The 14,326-nt window shown below is 46.6% G+C and overlaps 1 protein-coding gene across 3 annotated transcripts in view; it reads right to left on the bottom strand.

Moving 5' to 3' along the window:
• Positions 1 to 7,616, bottom strand: part of FCHSD1 (FCH and double SH3 domains 1) — a 145,768-nt gene extending 138,152 nt beyond the window's left edge. The window contains exons 1-2 of one of the 3 annotated variants that reach the window (XM_073568039.1): positions 7,482 to 7,616; positions 6,351 to 6,448 (exon numbers count right to left, since the gene is read on the bottom strand). In XM_073568039.1, the coding sequence (XP_073424140.1) occupies positions 6,351 to 6,448; positions 7,482 to 7,502 (119 nt within the window). In that variant the 5' untranslated portion in view covers positions 7,503 to 7,616. Of the gene's footprint in view, positions 1 to 6,350; positions 6,449 to 7,481 lie in introns of those variants that run through there. The other 2 variants (XM_073568040.1, XM_073568041.1) reach the window with 2 other exon arrangements.
• Between the last annotated feature and the right edge of the window lie 6,710 nt (positions 7,617 to 14,326).

Genomic DNA, 14,326 nt, shown 5'->3' with positions numbered 1-14,326 from the left:
CCACTTTCTCTAGAAGTGACTTTTTCCATGGACCCCAATGGTTAAACGAGTACCACGAGATCTTTGGAGGCAAATTGTGACAAAAAATAATCGAACATGTGCACGGCCCCATAGAATAACTAGGGGGGGGAGGGGGGGTGCTGTCCGTCAAAACCAAAAACAGCCCTTGTCTGAGATATAATGTTGTCCTACCTAAGACCACGTTCACACTGTCAGTATTTTACCTCAGTATCTGTAAGCCAAAACCAGGAGTGGGTGATAAATACAGAAGTGGTGACGGGTTTCTATTATGCTTTTCCTCCGATTGTCCCACTCCTGGCTTTGGGTTACAAATACTGAGGTACAATACTGAAAGTGTGAACGTGGCCTAAGGAAAGGTTTTTCCTGCATCTCGTCACCCTACTCACCGTGACTGACATGCAGCAATTGAGCATCAATCACAACCCTGAGGTTCAGGTGAAGGCGGTGAGAGGGCGAGTGCTCTCACCATGAATACACGGATGGATTCTTCTCTGATCGCTCGCAGAATGTTTTTAGTGATATTTTGTGCTATATCGGAGTGGACCTGTCTGCATACTCCTGTGCAATTCACAGGACAGCATGCTATGAAGGCTAACTGGCTTTAAAGACTGTGGTCTGAATGCTGGTAAAACAGTAGCAGGGGCAGGGGACCCAGGTTCCAGAAATAAATCTTTAAATTCAAAAGGAAACATGAAGCATGATTTTTAACCAAATGACGGTCCGGGACTTTAAACCTATGACATCACATATGTTCTGGCATGTAGAGGGAAGACTGCTGCAGTCCTTAAAGAGAATCGGTCTGCAGGTTTTTTTAACCTAGTCTGAAAGCAGCATGACTCCAGAGATGTATCACTTACTGGGCTGCTTGCTGTAGTTTTGAATTTTTCTCAGCAGGAGATTATCACGAGTGGACTAGTAAACCTGCTGCCATGCAGCCCTACCAAACCCTGCGAAGCTCCACCAAACTCCCAGCAAGCTCCAGTGACCAGCACCACCCACTGCCCACTCATTGGCTGGCAGTAAACTGCACCAGCACTCATCTTTATCATTCCAGCATTGGAAAGAACACAGCAGTGATCCTGTATTTGTGAAAGCAGCACAATACATACATACATACACCCCCCAACACTTCACACTGTTACAGCTGCTGATTGGACAGGCTGCTCCCATCAGTATTTGTGTCATTAGAGACACAGTGCTCACACATACACTGCACCAAATCTGCTGCTGTGTGAAGACATCAGTGACACACAGCTGTCTCATTCACACAGCAGAGGCTTTGTCACACAACAGATTACATCAGTGACTGCCATCCCCTGTGCAGATTAGAAGCTGCAGACCCCCATCACTGGCCATCACACAGTCTGTTCTCACTGCTGCCAGCAGCCTGGGACAGTGAGGGAAGGAATTACTGATAATGAGTTATGTATTGTAATCATGGAGTGGCCCAGAATACAGGACGATTTTCCCTCCTCACTAGTTTCACTTTCCATAGATCACTGTTCAGCGTGTGTCTGGGGGAGGAGCAGCTCTCTGCACTGAGGCTGCTGGAGGGGAAGAATTCGTTACTGTGTGATGAGGGCTGCTTCATGTGGACGGGGAGGGCCTGTAGCTATGGAGGGTGGGGTTGTTGCTATAGAGGGCATGTTTGGAGTAGAGTAGGAGGTTACGACTAGTTCTCATTTCAATGCCTTAACACCCCCCCCTTGGAAGTTCTGTTCAGAATATCTAGAAAACCGTGCAAACTAGTGACAAAGTAAATTACTTATTGTCATAATTCTGCAGCCCAGATATGTACTGAGATTATGTGAAAAGCCCGGACAACCCCTTTAATTATAACTGGGGAAGTGAGAAAGAGCCAACACTAACTTCCATTGAACATTGAAGTAGGACCTCCTGCCGTGAACAGGTAATTACCACAGGGGATTTGATGAGAACCAGCCAACAAGCGCAGGATTCATGTACTCAGAGGTAGAGAAGTACAGGGACTCCCTCCATTCAAAGGATTTGTCTTAGACACTCTGGAGTAAGTAGTCAGTGATGAATATTGGAGTTTGCATGGATACTTATGGGAGATATATTTTTGTCTCACAGGGCCATCAGGCAACTCTGGCAAATGCCATAAGGGCCTGTTCGGTCGTGGGCTGCCTTGTCTGCTACATTGTTGACAGAATCAGTGTTCTCAAGACTCCCATAATGTTAAGAGTTGTGATGGAGCACAAAGTTGCTGACTCCGTCACTTACCCCAGCAGGCCACGGGTATCATTAGAAACTTTGGTCTTGTAGAAAATCTTCCTATCCTCCATCCAGGGTAATATTAGCAATATATCCCATCTGGTGCTCGGGGACAACATGGGCCTGTGTGATTTCAAATGCCAGGGATAAATTTCAGCCTCAGTCCGTACCTCAACTGATATAACACATCACATCACCGTAAGGCCGGCTGAAAAAATCCAACCTTATAGATCGCTCAGATGGATGGTGCTATCCATGCCATATTTCATCTCTACAGAAAGGTAAAATCGTGATATGAAACATGACTATGATATCTCCCACTTGGCGGCTCTGGAGATAAAGATATCCCGTAGGTTGGGGAATCTCAAACTTCTAAAAGACCTAGCCCATCCCATAATCACCCCCCATATGAGCTCACCAAGGGGAGATATGTGGGCATAAACTTAATCTAATAAATATCAGAGTCTGGGTTTTGATTACTTGTCAGTCCTGAAAGGGAAAACCTTGCTGCAGTTCTGTCTGTTTTCCTAAGGACCCCCTCCGCTAAGCTCGGAGCCATTTCCGTGACATCAGGTTTAGTACTTTTCTTATCCTTCTATTTTATGTAATTGTATATACTGTATTGTTTTTTCCCATTTTGCATAATCTTATAACCTTTGTATATTTTTTTTTCAACTGTATGATTTTATACAGCAGACTACACTTTTTGATACAATGCAATCACAACTTAAGCAATTCCATAACGCTTTCATGTAGAATGGATGAACAAATAAAAATGGTACCCTCTAATCTCGGCTTTCAGAGCATTCAATGCTGCATCAGGTCAATTTAAAAATGGGAATGCTGCTGTAATGTGCTGCTCTCCACCCACTCAATAAGAAAGAAACAAGTAACTTTCACACAGTTTACTTAACTCCCCGCTGATAGGAAGTGAATGCAAGGCTAAAGTATGCTCCATAGAGTCACAGAGCAGGATCTCTGCAGCAATCCCGCAAGGCTGCTTCCTCCAATTCAAGTGATATTAAGTCTTTTCAAAACGTCTAGGTTAAGAATTTAAGGGTTACCTACAGTGACATGTAAAAGTTTAGGCACCCCTGGTCAAAATTACTGTTATGCTGAACAGTTAAGCAAGGTGAACATGAAATGATCCTAAGGTTAAAGATGTCACATTTCCTTAGCATTTTAGGAAAAAAAATAATAATGTATAAATATTAGTCACTTTTTAGATTTTAAAAATTACAAGAAGGAAAAATGGTCCAATGCAAAAGTTTGGGCACCCTTGGAGATTTGTGTGCTCAGATAATTTTGACCAAGGTTTCAGATCTTATTTAGCCTGTTAGGGTTATGGCTTGTAAACGATCATCGTTAGGAAAGGCCAGGTGATGCGAGTTTCCCAGCATTATAAAACCCCAGACTCCTATAATTTATGCCAAAAATAGCAGCCATGGGTTTGCCTAGCACTCTGAACATGAAAATGGTAAAGGTCCACAAAGCAGGAGAAGGCCATAAGAAGATAGCAAAGCGACTTCAAGTTGCTCTTTCCTCTTGAAATGTAATTAAGAAAAGGTAATTAACAGCAACAGGGGAGGTCAAGTTAAGGTCTGGAAGACCAAGCAAAATTTCAGTGAGAGCTGCTCATAGGATTGCCAGAGAGGCAAATCAGAACCCCTGCTTGACTGTAAAAGACCTTCAGACAGCTTTAGCAGACTCTGGAGATGTGGTACATTGTTTTACTGTTCAGAGACACCTGCACAAATATGGCCTTCATGGAAGAGTCATCAGAAGAAAACCTCTCCTGCACCCTCACCATAAAATTCAGCATCAGAAGTATGCAAAAGAACAGCTAAACACGCCTCATGCATTTTGGAAACAAGTCCTGTGGACGGATGAGGTTAAAATAGAACTCTTTGACCACAATGATCATAGGTATGTGTGGAGAAAAAAAGGGCACAGAATTTCAGGAAAAACATCTGGCCAACCATTAAGCATGGGGATGGATCAATCATGCTTTGGGGTTGTGCTGCAGCCAATGGCACGGGGAACATTTCACGGGTAGAGGAAAGATTGGATTCAATGAAATTTCAACAGATTCTATATGCAAACATAACACCATCTGTATCAAAGCTGAAGTTGAAAAGAGGATGGCTTCTACAAATGGATAATGATCCTAAATACACATCAAATGCCACATCAGACTACCTCAAAAGGCACAAGCTGAAGGTTTTACAAAGGCCCTCAGTCCACTGGTCTGAACATCATTGAAAATCTGTGGCCAACCATGCACGGTGCCAAAACTTTTGCATTGGCCCATTTTTGCTGCAAAGTGAAGGGAAGATGGAGGAGGAGAGCACGGAGCTAAGCCCCAGCCAAATACCTAGGGCCCAAAGGGGAATTTGAGATTTTTGTTGCCTATTTTGCGGAAAATTCATCAAAATTGCGCATGTGATTCACGAATTTTGCTTAAAGCCCAGAATTGTCTCCCTCCATCTTCAACTGGTTTTGCAACCACCAAGCAAAGCATATTTTAAAAAAAATGTTGCAAAAAACATGCCAAAATACTTGCAGTACATAAAGTGACTCTAGGGAAGGGGAGAGTGAAGACTGGAGTAACGATGAACCAAATTTTGTAACATTTTAAAATCACATTTCTGAATCATTCTAATACATCTGGAAAAGCCACTTTAACATAAAATAAACCTAAATAAACCCCAAAAGACAACTCGAAAAAGGCACAAATTGTTTGATGAATTTGTAGCTAATCAAAAAAAAAAAAAATCACTAATTTATAGGATTTCATGCCAAAAGAATGGCAGAAATGCGATGATTAAATGATCAAATCTATACTTCGGCACTAGTGATGAGCGAACGTGCTTGGAGGAGGTGTTATCTGAGCATGCTTTGGTGTATCCGAGTATCTTGGGCGTGCTCGAAAAATTTGTTCGAGTCCCTGCGGCTGCATGTCTCGCGGCTGTCAGACTAACAAGCAATCCATGCATGTGTTGTGGCTGTCTAACAGGCGTGAGACATGCAGCCGCAAGGACTCGTACAAATTTTTCGAGCACGCCCCAGATCCTCGGATAACACCTTATCCCAGCACGTTCGTGCATGACTAGTAGCGACCACTGCCAGGTGATGCAGAACAGCTGCTATTCCCTTGTCTTGGTTCACCTATTTTTCTCACATTTTTCAAAAAGGGGATTCACTGTAGTATCCTGATGAGCAGCAAAGCGCAGCCCAGGACTGCAGATCAGCTCGTATTCTCTAGAATTGCAGCTGATCTACAGCACTTGGCAGCGGATGCTACGCACTAAATGTAGCTCTGCAGCGCAAATTACCGTACATCCACCACCCGGGAGGGCTAAAAACAGCTGATTGATGAGGTCATCTATATCAGATCACTGGGGGTCTGAGACCCGGTACTCCCACCAATATAATTTCACCACACCTTTAAAGGAAATGTACTTTATTGGGGGCATAGATTTTTACTTAAACATATTTATGGCTTTAAAAAAAAAACAAAAAACAAAACACACATTACAATAGGGATTAATTTGGATCATTTTAGCTTCTTCAGCCTCTAGGTAACACAGTACATACCTGGCTGCAGAATGAGTTAACAGCTAGTCTGTCAGTGAGCGCTGGCTCATCACTTGGCAGAATGAGATAACTGGATAATCCTTCAGTGAGATTGCGTGACAAGATAAATAATAAATAAAATGGTCTATAAACCCTGGTCAATCCTCAGGACAGTTAACAGCTGGACTTTCGTTCCTTCAGATATCAGCTTGGAAGAGTTCAGGAGAATAGAGATAAGGGTTATAGATAATGTTCTCATATAAACTCCCTTGTGGATTTACCGATACCCTTACCACAATCGTCTATGCACTGTGATGCATAGAGGCTGTAGAAGCCAAATAGTCCAATATTTTAAATGAAAACCTACTGCAAAACTGCTTATAAAAACTGCACCTACATAAAAAAAAACTGCAAAAAGGTGCCCAAATTATTATATCACGCCTCTGATATTAATAATACAGAGCAACTAATGACCCTGAAACCAATGACTCCAATGGCGAGACATTCCTGCGCCTCACCTGATGTCTTCCAGGAGCTCTGTTTCTTGCTGCTGCTTGCTCTGCAGACTTGATAACTGCTCCACAAACCGAACCTTCACCTCCTGTGTGACCTTCACCTAAAAATCCACAATAAAAGCAATTATCCAACTGATCCCCCCACCACCACCTGACTCCTCCAGAAGAGTTCCGCAGCATCAATAACAAATCGAGCAGGGATCTCTGTGTTTCCGCAGCCTCTCTCGCTAATGGTGCTGTGGAGTCAGCGAGTCAAAGTAACGACTCCGACATATGAAAAAAAGTTAGAGGATTTTTCAAGGGGAAGAGAGACAAGAGTTAGTAATCCTGTTGTGAAAGAAGCTCGCTGATGGATCCACTGCTTGCTCATTCTGCAGTCTATGTACTGTGATACTTAGAGGCTGCAGAAGCCAAATCACAAAGAAAAAGATTAATCACAATGTCGAACCTCATTGTGATTAGTAATTAAAAAAAAACAAGTCTCAGAATTACATTTGTTAACGAAGGGGTGTTGAGCGTCAAGATGCCTAGTATAAGGGACAGAAGAGAAGACAGGAGAGGCGAGAACTGACTTTATACCCCTGATAATTACTGATATACTCGCATATATATGAGCGGTCTGAGGAATGCTCGGCCACAGTGAATGCCCTTATGCACACAAACTATCAAGATCCGCTGCTGGCAGCTGCCTTTGCCGACCAATGATGTCCAGAGACCCCGCAGGCCATGGCAGCACGTTTAGGCCGTGCCGCCGCCATCCCTGGGCTGATCTCAGGGTTAGGGGGGTCACACCGCAGGGTGGGCTACACTACGATACCTGTGTGCGGGGTTGGACTTGGCGGTCACCATATGGTGGTACCTGCTCCTGGCCGTGCACAGCGGCTCACAGCTCAGCCGGATGACACCACCACATAGTGACCACAGCCTCAGTGCAGGAAAGTCAGTCCTGCAGCAATGTAGTCTCACCCAGCGCCATGACACCTTCTGGAAGCGCCAGTTGAGCCTTTGTCCAGGATTTCATGGCTTGTGTCATGTAAACAAGGCGCAGGTAGCGCGGTCCGCCCCGGGCTCCGTGTGTCCCGCAGTGACAGGTGTCCCGGGGACCGCTCCCGCACCCCGGCAGCTCGCACTCACCTTCCTCGGAGGAGGCTGCATCCCGCCGGCGGCTCCACACTCTCCGGTACTGACAGGACAAGACAAGGTAGCCCGGAACTCCGCTCACCTCTGCCAGCGCCCCGCCCCATCCCGCCCACACTGTCTATCACTGAGCCCAAGCCACGCCCCGTACCTTATATCTGCTTCATCTGGCCACGCCTACATTATTAATCATACACGCCCAGCACCGTGCATAGAATAATAAAACCCACAATATACCACGCCCCCTTATTATAATCATGCCATGTTTCCACGCCCCCTTAGCGAATCAAGCGGCTCGTCGTCTGGCTCCCGTCTGCTCAGTATTTACTAACACTCGGCGCCACCTGGTGGTAGACAGCTGATCTGCAGGCAAAGAGAATTCCTGTACTGACTGTTTACTGATCCCAAAAATGTTCAAAAAAACGCAAGATCGGGACCGTTCACATTATGGAAGTGAGCGCTACTCACAGGTGGTGCTAAATTTAGGAGGGAAGAAATGTGATCATCAGACTAGTCGCCCCTGTGGCTTCTCCGATGTGTGACTTTCAGAAAACGCAGTAGAATCAGTGAAGAATCATCACATTCTGAGCCCATGGTGTGAAGACGACCCTACAGAGCCAGGCGCAGTGATAATAGGAATCCACGCGCCATCTTATTACCAGTCACATAAAATACACGAGACAATGCACTGCAAAGCTTTCATATTACCAGTAATGATCAATAAATGGCGAAGAATACAGATACATTGGCTCAAGTCAATAGCAGAAAATAATCAGCTTAAAGGGCTTGTCCAGGCTTGGGGAAAAAAGTCTGCAGTATGTGGTGCGCATGTCGCACACTGTCATGATTTAATAGTATTTCCGGGATAAGCGGGCGGTCACGTGACCACATGGATCTGAGTTGCATTTTGTGGTCACTGTATGTGGTGTGAACGTCACACACTGTCATGATTTGCATTTTGCGGTCACTGTATGTGTTGCGCCTGTCGCACACTGTCATGATTTCCATTTTGCGGTCACTGTATGTGGTGTGCACGTCACACACTGTCATAATTTGCATTTTGCGGTCACTGTATGTGATGCGCACGTCACACACTGTCATGATTTCCATTTTGCGGTCACTGTATGTGGTGCGCACGTCGCACACTGTCATGATTTCCATTTTGCGGTCACTATATGTGGTGCGCACGTCACACACTGTCATGATTTCCATTTTGCGGTCACTGTATGTGGTGCGCACGTCGCACACTGTCATGATTTCCATTTTGCGGTCAATGTATGTGGTGCGCATGTCGCACACTGTCATGATTTCCATTTTGCGGTCAATGTATATGGTGCGCACATCGTCATGATTTCCATTTTGCGGTCACTGTATGTGGTGCGCACGTCACACACTGTCATGATTTCCATTTTGCGGTCACTGTATATGGTGCGCACATCGCACACTGTCATGATTTCCATTTTGCGGTCACTGTATGAGGTGCGCACATTGCACACTGTCATGATTTCCATTTTGCGGTCACTGTATGTGGTGCGCACGTCACACACTGTCATAATTTGCATTTTGCGGTCACTGTATGTGGTGCGCACGTCGCACACTGTCATGATTTCCATTTTGCGGTCACTGTATGTGGTGCGCACGTCACACACTGTCATAATTTGCATTTTGCAGTCACTGTATGTGGTGCGCACGTCACACACTGTCATAATTTGCATTTTGCGTTCACTGTATGTGGTGCGCACATCGCACACTGTCATGATTTCCATTTTGCGGTCACTGTATGTGGTGCGCACATCGCACACTGTCATGATTTCTATTTTGAGGTCACTGTATGTGGTGCGCACATCGCACACTGTCATGATTTCCATTTTGCGGTCACTGTATGTGGTGCGCACATCGCACACTGTCATGATTTCCATTTTGCGGTCAATGTATGTGGTGCGCATGTCGCACACTGTCATGATTTCCATTTTGCGGTCAATGTATATGGTGCGCACACTGTCATGATTTCCATTTTGCGGTCACTGTATGTGGTGTGCACGTCACACACTGTCATAATTTGCATTTTGTGATCACTGTATGTGGTGCGCACGTCGCACACTGTCATGATTTCCATTTTGCGGTCACTGTATGTGGTGCGCACGGCGCACACTGTCATGATTTCCATTTTGCTGTCACTGTATGTGGTGCGCACGTCGCACACTGTCATGATTTCCATTTTGCGGTCACTGTATGTGGTGCGCACGTCGCACACTGTCATGATTTCCATTTTGCGGTCACTGTATGTGGTGCGCACGTCACACACTGTCATGATTTGCATTTTGCAGTCACTGTATGTGGTGCGCACGTCACACACTGTCATAATTTGCATTTTGCGTTCACTGTATGTGGTGCGCACGTCGCACACTGTCATGATTTCCATTTTGCGGTCACTGTATGTGGTGCGCACGTCGCACACTGTCATGATTTCCATTTTGCGGTCACTGTATGTGGTGCGCACGTCGCACACTGTCATGATTTCCATTTTGCGGTCACTGTATGTGGTGTGCACGTCACACACTGTCATAATTTGCATTTTGCGATCACTGTATGTGGTGCGCACGTCGCACACTGTCATGATTTCCATTTTGCGGTCACTGTATGTGGTTCGCACGTCGCACACTGTCATGATTTCCATTTTGCGGTCACTGTATGTGGTGCGCACGTCGCACACTGTCATGATTTCCATTTTGCGGTCACTGTATGTGGTGCGCACGTCACACACTGTCATAATTTGCATTTTGCAGTCACTGTATGTGGTGCGCACGTCGCACACTGTCATGATTTCCATTTTGTGGTCACTGTATGTGGTGCGCACGTCGCACACTGTCATAATTTGCATTTTGCAGTCACTGTATGTGGTGCGCACGTCACACACTGTCATAATTTGCATTTTGCGATCACTGTATGTGGTGCGCACGTCGCACACTGTCATGATTTCCATTTTGCGGTCACTGTATGTGGTGCGCACGTCACACACTGTCATAATTTGCATTGTGCAGTTACTGTATGTGGTGCGCACGTCGCACACTGTCATGATTTCCATTTTGCGGTCACTGTATGTGGTGTGCACGTCACACACTGTCATAATTTGCATTTTGTGATCACTGTATGTGGTGCGCACGTCACACACTGTCATGATTTCCATTTTGCGGTCACTGTATGTGGTGCGCACGTCGCACACTGTCATGATTTCCATTTTGCTGTCACTGTATGTGGTGCGCACGTCGCACACTGTCATGATTTCCATTTTGCGGTCACTGTATGTGGTGCGCACGTCGCACACTGTCATGATTTCCATTTTGCGGTCACTGTATGTGGTGCGCACGTCGCACACTGTCATGATTTCCATTTTGCGGTCACTGTATGTGGTGTGCACGTCGCACACTGTCATGATTTCCATTTTGCGGTCACTATGTGGTGCGCACATCGCACACTGTCATGATTTGCTGGTATTGCCGGAATGAGCGGACAGTCACGTAACCACATGGATGTGATTTGCATTTTACGGTCCGATTAGATGTGCTCGGCGTCTCTCCATAGCAGTGTACGGACAGAAGTCAGATGAGACTAGGTGGCACATGGCCGTAAGTATGCAAACTGTGTCAACGTTGTCAGGGGCGTAACTAGGAATGGGGGCCGCCGGCCGGTGTTCTCTGAGCCCTAGCACGCCGGTTCCTTACATTCCATTGCACTCTTCTCTTTCAAGAGAGAGTAAAATAAGTTCTGAGCTGCAGCACTTCTGGGGTCAGGACAACGCTAGCATCACGCTCAGGTCACCTGATGACGCTGCTGACGTCACTTTTGCGCTGCATAGCTGGAGAAATAACAGGCGTTTTATTGGGTGAGGTGAATCTTGTGAAGGGACAAAAATGTGAGGAAACTGCATGGGAAGCACGGTGGCTCAGTGGTCAGCATTACAGCGCTGAGGTCCTGGGTTCATATCTCACCAAGGACAACATCTGCAAGGAGTTTGTATGTTCTCCCTGTGTTTGCGTGGGTTTCCTCCGGGTTCTCCGGTTTCCTCCCACACTCCAAAGTCATACTGATAGGGAATTTAGATTGTGAGCCCCAATGGGGACAGTGATGCTAAAGTCTGTAAAGTGATGTGTAATATGATAGCCTTATATAAGCAAAGCATAACACATATGAAGGAGGGAATAGTGTGAAGAGACTTATATGGACAGAATGGAGAGTGATAGTATGAGGAGAATAGTGTGAGGGGACATTTGGGGGAATAATGAAAAGAGTTAGTATGGGGGTGGGAAGTGTGAAAGAATACTATGGGGAAATAGTGTTGTGGGGGGAATAATGTCAGAAGACAGTATGGAGAGTGAGAAGCATAAGGGGGCTATATGAGGGAGAAAAGTTTAAGGAGACATTATGGGTGAAAATGTGTAATTTGTGAGGGGACAGTATGGGTGAGTTCTGGATGTGAAAAGTCATCATGGAGTCTGGACAAATGGAGAATAAAAGAAAGAGAACGACTCCAATCAGAAAATAGGTCACCTATAAGATATATGTTCACCAAATCCGTGATACTGCCTCCATCTAATCCGTTATATGAACACCGTGAGGTCCGCGGTCTGTTGATGGCTGTTAATAACCACTCCCAATGCCATGAACAGGTCTTCACATGGGAACGGGAAAGTGTCTCGGGAGCCATTTTTTAACACGACAACACCAGACCACATGTTGCTCGTGCAACTGTGAGTAGCCTACGTGGCCTTAATGTGCTACCGTGGCGTGCAGCGACTGAGGCCTTGTCTCCCATCATGCACATCTAGGATGTCATTGGTCAGCAATTACAAAGGAAGCTGCCAGCGGTGGATCTACAGTATATGCTTTGAGTGTACAAGTGCATCCAGTGGGCAAAATATTAATAAAAGAACCATAAAACCCCCCTTGATTACAAGGTGAGAAAGTGTGGGCTTTTCTGCAGGTAGTGCTCATACTAGGATTAAAATACAGTTTAGTTTTGGACCACCCCTTTAATAATAGTCTGGGAGTCCTTCATGTGTTTCTTAGCAAACTCTATGTGGGCTTTTATGTCTGGCACTGAGGAGAGGCTTCCGTTGGGCCACTCTGCCATAAAGGCCCGGTGGAGGGCTGCAGTGATAGTTGACTTTGTGGAACTTTCTCCCATTTCCCTACTGCATCTGTGGAGCTCAGCCACATTGATCTTGGGATTCTTCTTTACCTCTCTCACCAAGGATCTTCTACCACGATTGCTCAGTTTGGCTGGACAGCCAGGTCTAGGAAGACTTCTGGTGGTCCCAATCTTCTTCCATTTAAGGATTATGGAGGCCACTATGCTCTTAGGAACCTTGAGTACTGCAGAAATTGTTTTGTAACCTTGGCCAGATCTGTGCCTTGCCCCAATTCTGTCTCTGAGCTCCTTGGTCAGTTCCTTTGACCTCATGATTCTCATCTGGTCTGACATGCACTGTGAGCTGTGAGGTCTTACATAGACAGGTGTGCACCTTTCCAAATCAAATCCTATCAGTTTAATTAAACACAGCTGGACTCCAATGAAGGAGTAGAACCTTCTACAGGAGGATCACAAGGAAATGGACAGCATGTGACTTAAATATGAGGGTCTGAGCAAAGGGTCTGAATACTTAAGACCATGTGATAGTTCAGCTTTTCTTTTTTAATAAATTTGCAAAAATTTCTACATTTCTGTTTTTTTTTCAGTCAAGATGGGGTGCAGAGTGTACATTAATGAGGGAAAAAAATGAACTTTTTTGAATTTACCAAATGGATGCAATGAATCAAAGAGTTAAAAATTTAAAGGGGTCTGAATACTTTCCGAACCCACTGTATATCAGTGCTAGGCAGGCAGGCAGTGTATATGGCATACTTCACTGCATACAGCAAGAGGGTCCATTCCATTACTGTCTGCTGCTGCCTATTACAGATATTGACTGTATATACATAGCCCCAGGTATCAGTGGCCAGGAATAATTTTTTTGCATTGTAATCCTGATTATTTTATTCCAAAGAAATTCAGAGCACACAGTTTTTTTCTCTCCATTTGTTTGTACTGCAGAATACAGCCAGATCCTTTCCATAGTGCAGAAAGAATTGGCCGGAGCTGGGCCTCCCCTACCCCCCCCAAGGAGGCATAGGCGGAGGCCAGCATGACGGGAGGTGGTCGGCTATCAGGGGGGAGTACCCTGGAGTTGGGGGAGTATATAGAGGAGGGGTGTGGGTGTCCCCTTCCTCTCTGGATCCGGTGCCCAAGAAGAAGTCACCCTTACCATGGCAGACGTGGAGCGGTTGTTGGAGCAGCTGCGGGCAGCGGCGCGGTCGCAGCCCCCAGGCTGGCTGGTGTCGCAGGTGGCCGGCATTGTTCCAGGGACCTCCGGCGAGCCTGCAGCAGCGGGGAGGGAGCGGCGCTACAGACGGGTGAGGCCTCCCGAGTGGCTCTCACCCGATTCATCTCCCAGGGCCTCGCGGCGCCGCCGGAGCCCCTCCGGGGACCCTCCAGGCCGGGCGCAGCGTTCTGTGCCTGTCGCCGCTACCCGGCCTGGGAGGAATCCGCAGGCCAGGTGAGGGCCCGCGGCCTACTTCCAGGCGAGGGGCCGGCCTGTCAGGCGCCGGCAAGCCTTAGTACCAGCGGGGGGCCGAGGCGGTACCCTCCACGCAGCGCGGCCTGCCTCTCCCTCCAGCAGGGGGACGGACGTCGGGGGACCTTCGGCCTGCGGCCTGGCAGGGCTGCCATCACCTTCCCCAGGCAGTGGGGGAACATCGAGCGCGGCAGGGGGCCGCGGCAAAGGGGCCCTGCATCGGCGGTCCGC

Source organism: Dendrobates tinctorius, unplaced genomic scaffold, assembly GCF_039654945.1.
Source record: "Dendrobates tinctorius isolate UK_male_01 unplaced genomic scaffold, ASM3965494v1 ptg000020l, whole genome shotgun sequence".
Lineage (NCBI taxonomy): Eukaryota > Metazoa > Chordata > Amphibia > Anura > Dendrobatidae > Dendrobates > Dendrobates tinctorius.
The sequence above is the reverse complement of the archived record's forward strand: the minus strand, read 5'-3'. Positions and strand labels throughout refer to the sequence as shown.